Source organism: Oratosquilla oratoria, chromosome 15 (genome assembly GCF_046742065.1).
Source record: "Oratosquilla oratoria isolate Oo_2021 chromosome 15, ASM4674206v1, whole genome shotgun sequence".
NCBI lineage: Eukaryota > Metazoa > Arthropoda > Malacostraca > Stomatopoda > Squillidae > Oratosquilla > Oratosquilla oratoria.
In genome coordinates this window covers 46273049-46280548 of record NC_134791.1, presented here as the reverse complement: position 1 = coordinate 46280548, position 7500 = coordinate 46273049, and the positions used below count along the sequence as shown (strand labels likewise).

At 49.3% G+C, this 7500-nt stretch overlaps 1 protein-coding gene across 2 annotated transcripts in view; it reads right to left on the bottom strand.

Annotated features, from left to right (window-relative positions):
• LOC143033436 (uncharacterized) overlaps positions 1-7500 on the bottom strand; it is a 161294-nt gene that overhangs the window by 11289 nt on the left and 142505 nt on the right. For both annotated transcript variants that reach the window (XM_076198875.1, XM_076198876.1), the window contains exon 20: positions 6848-7069. In XM_076198875.1, coding sequence (XP_076054990.1) covers positions 6848-7069 — 222 coding nt within the window. The remainder of the gene's footprint in view (positions 1-6847; positions 7070-7500) is intronic.

Sequence of the window (7500 nt, the reverse complement as noted above, 5' to 3'; positions counted from 1 at the left end):
TTGCCTTCGTAGAAAAGAGAAATAACACTACACATTTAGCTGTGCTGCATCTAGACCACAGTTAACACAAAAGACACTCGTATCAAGTCTTCGACTTGGTTATAACCAGTACACATAAACACTGCCCGCCTTCTGTACCCTCTTTTAGCGCCTTAAGAAAATTCGTGTCTTGACCGTCTTCTTCGTAGGTGCTTCTGCTCTTCCTCTTTCTCTCCTTCCCTGACTTGTCTGTTTCTCGTATAACTTACCGTCAAGCGCCCTCATCATGAAAACCAACTTTCAGGTGGTTTTTATGAGAGGCAACTCACGCCCGGATGGCATCTCGCTTGTGGACGATGCCAACCAATTGAGCGGTGTGATAGGCAGTGCTCCTGTGCGCTTTGCCCAGACGGAAGGGGCAAATGTCCTGTTCCACTTGATGGATCAGGATAGTCTCGATGCCTGCTTCGAGAAGAGGACTGTGATCAGGCTGGAGAAGCTGGGTTTCTCTCCCCGTAGGGTCACACCCACCTACGCTCATGTCAGAGCGTCCATGTACGTGGGTAGGATGGTCCTTGACAAGCTCGGGGATAAGGAAGCCATTCTGTGTGACCTAAGGGAGAGGAACTCGGATGTTGACTTTGTCGATGTCTTCCGGCCTCCGGGCACTGATTTCGTCAGGATTTCCCTAAAATCTAGGTCCGACCTTGAGAAGATTCTCAGGGTAGGACTCAAGATTAGTTTCTTATATCTGCCCCCATCATCTATTAGAGAGTTTAAAAACTTGCAAGTCAGGCAATGCCTGATATGTTACTCCCTGCAACATGAATCCCGATCCTGTCCTCAACCCAATCTGACTAGGTGCTCCAAGTGTGCTACCGACGGACATCGGTATAGAGAATGCGAGGCAGCGAGACTCAGGTGTCTCCCATGTGGGGGAACCCACAGCGCCATCTCCAATTCCTGCCCGGAAAGGAGAAAGGCGGCTGACACAGCGCAGCCTGCTCAACCGGTGGCTAGGTCAGCTCCCAACACCCGCCCCCAACCTGCGCAACCCTCTAATCCTCGTCCTAAAACCAAAACCCCCTCCACCTCCTCCTCCTCCACCTCCTCCTCCTCCACCTCCTCCTCCTCCACCTCCCCCTCCCCCTCCTCCTCCACCTCCACCTCCCCCTCCTCCTCCACCCCCACCCCCTCCTCCCCATCCCAAGGCAAAATCCCTCAACCCCCCACCCCCAAACCCAGAACCCACCCAGGTGTAAAGAGGAGGGCTAGCTCCCCAGCTGCCGCCCCTGACCAGGAGCCTTCTTGCGCCCCCAAGGAGCAGCGGACGCAGAGGACGAAGTCCAAGCGTTCTCGCCAGGATGCGAGCAGGCCCTCCACCTGTACCAAAGTCCCTAACATGGTTGCATCAATTATCGGCAGCACCCTGGAAAGGGAGGCAGCTGGTAATCTCCAGTGTCCTTCTGGAGACGAAAGGTGCAACCAGGCGAGGGACGCTCAAGTACTTGCTCTGAGTATTGTCTATTCGGCAATGCTCATGTCCAAGAGCAAGGAGCAGGTGCAGGAAGTGCTGTCCACAGCACTCACTCACCTGGGCTTACCTGCCTTCCCCATTCCACCTCACGTCCTAGAGGCTATTCCCTTTGGTCCCAACAACCCATCCTATCCTCACCCAGCCCCTACCCCTCCCACCACCGCTCCCTCTGTTTCCACACCCCCTCCCTCTGATTCCTCCTCCTCCACCTCCTCCTCCTCCTCCTCCTCCTCCTCCTCCTCCTCCTCCACCTCCACCTGCCCCAAGAAGGCTGCGCAAGAACCTAAACCTAACCCCAGGCTATCACGCCCCAAGTCCAGGGCATCCAGACATGAATCCTACCAACGTAGCAACCGCTCACGCTCCCCAATCCTAAGCCCCCGCTCCTCCTCGTCAGGGGCAAACAAATCCTCCTCAGGGCTCCCGCGCCGTGTGGCCATACCACGAGCCAGCTCGACTGGGAGGCCTAAGTTGAACCTGACGAAACTCACAAAGGAGACGCTGCGGGACATAATCCCCTTCACCAGCACTATTCCAGACACTGTCCAGTCTAGCGATAGTGCATCCTCCTCCTCCTCCTCCGACAGCGAAGTGCTTACCCTCCAAGCCCCTAAGGCTAACTAAGCTTCCTCTTAAAACTCCCTCCAGCTAGTAGGACTCACTAAAGACAACTATTCCTATGGATAGATTGGATTTAAGTGTGTTCTACCAGAACGTCCGTCACTGGGCCCCACAAAGGACCAGCACCTTGTTAGAGATTGCCAGACACGGTCCTGATGTCATTTGTTTGACTTCGATGGGTGATCCAGCCCCCGACTCTCTTCCCAAGATTCAAGGCTTCAACACTTGGAGTCGGGGTCTTGCTTTGCACTCGGGCGTCTGTATTTTGGCCAGGAAGTCCCTCCAGGCAACTATACTTGATCAATTTCATTATGAGCAGATGCTCGCGATCAAGTTAAGCACCACTCGCGGTCCCATCCTCCTCTGTACCCTCTACCGCCCTCCCCGTATCCCCTTCCTCCCCTTTGTTGACATTGCCAAGGTGATGTCATACAAAATCCCAACCTTCTTCATTGGCGATTTCAACTGCAGTCATGCTGCTTGGAGCCCTGGAACGCACAACAGCAGCTCAGTGAGTCGGCAACTACACTCTCTTACTATACTTCACCGGCTGAAGTTCCTAGGTCCGGACTTTCCCACATTCATAGGTCATGGATTGCAGGGTAAGCCCGACCTGGTGTTCTCCAACAGCCGAGCTTTCTTCCTCAACTCCACTATCTCCCCCGGTGCCCCCACCCTCTCAGACCACATACCCTTAATCCTTCGCATCTCCACCTCACCCATCCTTATCCCCAGTGAGCCTCGGTTACGTTACAGTCAGGCCGACTGGGAAGGCTTCAAAAACACTCTCACGACATACACCAACACAAACATGGACAACACTCCACAAGCGGCGATAGAGCAGGAATGGCGCTCACTTACAAAGTTTGTCAAAAACGCTGTAAAAAAGCACATTCCTAGAACAAAGCACCGAAAGATTGCCACGTTCACCGCTTCTATGCGCACTAACAGACTACGCATTGTACTACAGAACAGATCTACAGATCTATTACAAGCACCCCTAGAGGCCCGTGTAGCCATCCTAAGAGACATGCACTGGCTACAGAGTAGCCTGAGGAAGTCCCTCTACATCGATTCACATCGAGAGGAGGAACAACTGATGGCCTCGCTCTCCGGCGCCTGTGAGAAGGACCCTTCCAAGTTCTGGAGGTCCCTCAAACGTGAGCTGGAGGAGTGCTCTGTGCCTCCACCCAAGGTCATCAACCATCTTAACCACTCTGCACACTCCCCCCAACACCAAGCTGACCTTCTGGCGTCAGCATGGAGTGAGGTCTTTAAGCCCCATCCTGTGCAAGGACCACATTGCTTTAGCACCTTGCACAGTGTTAACTCCTTCATGAACAGCTGTAGTGACCTCATTCCCGACGAGACTGTTGATCTCTCTCAGTTAGATGAGGATGATCCCCTTATCTGCCCCATCGTTTTGGAGGAGGTAAAGGGGGTTATCTCGGCATTAAAACTAAAATCCCCTGGCCCTTCAGGCATCGATGCACACATACTCAAACGTATGCCAGACAACATAATCTCACACATGACGACACTATATAACAGCTCACTAGCCTCTGGGTACTTCCCACAACTATTCAAGGCCTCCCATACCATCCTAATTCCTAAACCCCAGAAACCCGCCTCCGCCCCCCTTTCATATCGGCCCATCTCCCTTCTGGAGTACTTTGGAAAGGTGTTCGAGCACGTCTTAAGCCGCCGCCTGACCGTGTACCTAGAGACGGAGAATGTGCTGAGGGACTGCCAGTTTGGTTTTCGGCCGGGGCGCGGTGCAGAAGACGTAATATCCATAATCACTCAATGGGTTCAAAGACCGCCAGACGGTCGCCCTGGTAAGGCCATTTTGGTTTGTAAGGATGTGGAGAAGGCATTCGATACTGTCTGGCACGAAGGTCTTAAGTACAAATTGTACCACAACTTCGACTTTGCCCTGCCGTTCACAAGGTTGCTCTGCAACTACCTGGACGACAGGTCAATTAGAATAAAGTGGCGGGGCTGTCTGTCCCAACCTTTTGTGCCGAAGGCTGGAGTGCCGCAAGGGTCAGTCCTTGCCCCCACTCTGTACAATCTATATACGAATGACCTGCCAGAGCCGGCTTATCCTCGCAACCAGGCTCTAACTCTTTCGTATGCGGACGACACTAACCACATAAGCAGACACAAAACGCTGCAGGGAGCGTTACACGTAATGCAAAACATCCTAGACGGGGCACACGCGTGGGAGCAACAGTGGCGCATTAAGACCAACGCGTCGAAATGCAATGCTGTACACTTCCGCTGCAAACGAACCAACAGAACAATCACAAACACTCCTCTTAAAATAAACAACACAAACATCCCAGCGAAGGACCATACCCGTGTGCTGGGTAGCACACTTGATAATGGCCTTACCTGGACCCCACACTTCCGCAAGCAGGGAGCGAAGGCTAGGGCTGCGCTAGGTAAGCTCAGACGCTTCAAAACTGCAACACTGAGAACCAAACGTCGATTGTACCTAGCCCTCGTCAGACCGATTCTGTGCCAGTCCCCGGGACTAAGCCAGCTGACATGTGCCACTAATAACTACGAGCATCAGAAGGTTCAGAATGCCGCTGTCCAGTTCATCACGGGCTCGCGATGGAGCGACTTCAGAACCACTGAGTCTCTACACCAAATTTCCAACATCCGTCCACTCAACCAACACAAACACAAACTTCACTCAAGACACCTAGAAAAACTGCACGCCAAACACAAACATCTGATACAACATATTACACCTAGACCACACCGTACAGACTATCTGTCAGCTGCGCCCGTCCCACGTGCGGTGTACACGATAAAACGTGTATAACCGCACCTACAAGTAACACACCCCTTCACCAGCTTGACTGGTGATAACCGCAATAATGTAATAATAATAATAGTAATGGTAATAATAATGATAATAATAATAATATCGATATTCAAACCCGACCTGGGGTAAAACAGGAATTCTCATGCCTTACCTGGGGCTAATCAGGAACGCCCTCTACACGCGGGAAGTGAAATCTACTCACTAACCGTAAATTACACACATACACCTCTCACGAACATAGCCGCATCCCACGCACAAACATATACATTTCCTTTTTCTTCGACTAAAATTCGTTTCCTTTCTCACTTTCTCTTATACTACATCTTCTCATTTCAGTTTACCTCCCACTAAAGATTTTTCCGTTTTTCCCCCTTTCTCTCCTACTACGTCTCCTACCATTTTCCAAACTTTCGTTGGTGATATAATATGCTCTTCCTCCCGGCATTGGCGCCACCGTCCAAGTTCCTAGCCCAGTTCTCCTAAAGCCACGACAACAAACTAGCCCCTAATCGCTCGCAATTCGCCCGGTGGCAATAGCCCTCTTTTATACATTACTATCTTTTCATTTTCTAACAGACATTCTTCCCCTCCCACAAAACCCGATCCCGCGCAAGCGAGGTGGTCTTTTCTTGGAATCCAGTACTTGAAAAAGCTGTAACAAGCGAAACGTCGTACCAATAAAGGTTTCGATCTCACACGGTGTTGATTCTCACTACCTTGACACCTATTCACTCTTTCTATTCTTTTATTTCTGATTCTCTTTCTGACCTATTTATTCCTGCTGTTGTAGACCGTCACTACTTTTCTTCCAAGTCTTTCACTTGTGGCATCACACAGAGTTCTAATTCATCTCCTACTATTTATCACCTCTTCATAGATGACCTACTTGACGGCACATCTTCACCTATGCACTCATACTGATGACACTACATTTATCTACGCTATTCTTCAGGTGTTATTCTTAAAGTGTTCCAATATTCTAGAAGGATCGTCGCAAGACATACGAACATTTCAACGCCTCTGTTATGTACAATTTTTACAGCAAAACCACAGTCGTTCTACGCTACCGAGACCCAATTCCTCCACCTATCCAATCGGCACATACACTCACCGACGGGGTTTGATTGTCCCATCGGTGAGTGTCTGCACTGCACTTCCTTGTTCATCGACATAACTTCCATGACTCTCCAAAAGGCTGCCATACCACTTCCAGAACGGCACCATTATGAAACTTAAGGAAAACAAACACAACACCATACCAACACTAAACAAGAACATCAGATTCATCGACAAAGCGCACGAGCCCCTCCACCTTAAATATATAATCTGTTGCAATGGTGGACATGAGACCGCCTGGGAAGAACCAAGCTGAGAGGAGGTACTGGCTGTTTTCTCTCCGCCGGACGTTAGAGCCACTCATCTTCCTATCGTCCACCTTTAGAACCTATTAACAACCTTACTGCTATCTGAAGATGCAGGTCCGAGGGGCTGGTACTCGGTGTCCTGCCTGAGTCCAAGGCCTCTATGTCAACTCCTATCACTTTTTTCATACTAGGAGACTTAACAACCAGCGACCTCTCCCCTTTTCCTTCTACCGGTCTGTGACGGAAACAGACCTACACAAAGACAACACAGACAACAGTTCAATGTTTCTCGCCAGGGGAAATCTTTGGATGGTCTCAAGGACCGTTGGTGGATACTGAGGGACTGCGTTTGCCCATTCACCTGAGGCAGCAATTACTAATACTCCAGCCTGTTACTATTTACCCTTTCTCTTGAAACATTCATTTAGACTGAGAACTTCATCTAATGTTATTTCGAAGAGCATTTTTTCAACCAGGCTGGTGAACCAGAAGATCTCTTATCCTTACGGGAATAGTGGGTCCTGAAAGACGTCGATGGTCTCGTCGAAGTCGTCTACGCCTCTTCTGAAGCGGCTCTCTAGGTCGGGGTCTTCTTCCTCGTGTGTTCGGTGAGGTTCATTCTTCTGGTGATGTCTGCCCTCCTCTTTCGTCGTCTTTGTTTTGTTGCTCGACTGTTTAGGCTTATGCACGAAAGGCTTCTCTTCATTGGTGGGAAGAACTGGTTTGTCTCTGACATTTAAGAAAAATGGTCTATATGTAATGATAAAGTGCATGAGAACTAATATATATATTCATGGGACAGGTAAAAGTACACTTAAAGTATCTATAGGCTAGTAATCATAAATCTATGAAGACATTTAAACAGATGTTTATACATATATTAGTATACAATTGGATACAGATTATAGAAGTATCATATTTTTACGAATATAAAGAAAAATACAAGGACTGTAGAATGCCAGAGGTTATATAAGAAGCTATGGAAGGTGATTAAGAAAAAGAGATTGTTAGGTATATGTACAAAGGGAAGGGTACGGCCTCTAAAATTTTAGTTCAAGTCACAAGTCGTGGCAAATAAAATAATCAACAACAAGGAAACTAGTAGACAAAGACAAGTTCAACAATATTTGTACAAGATGAGGTGCAATCCAGGAAGAAAG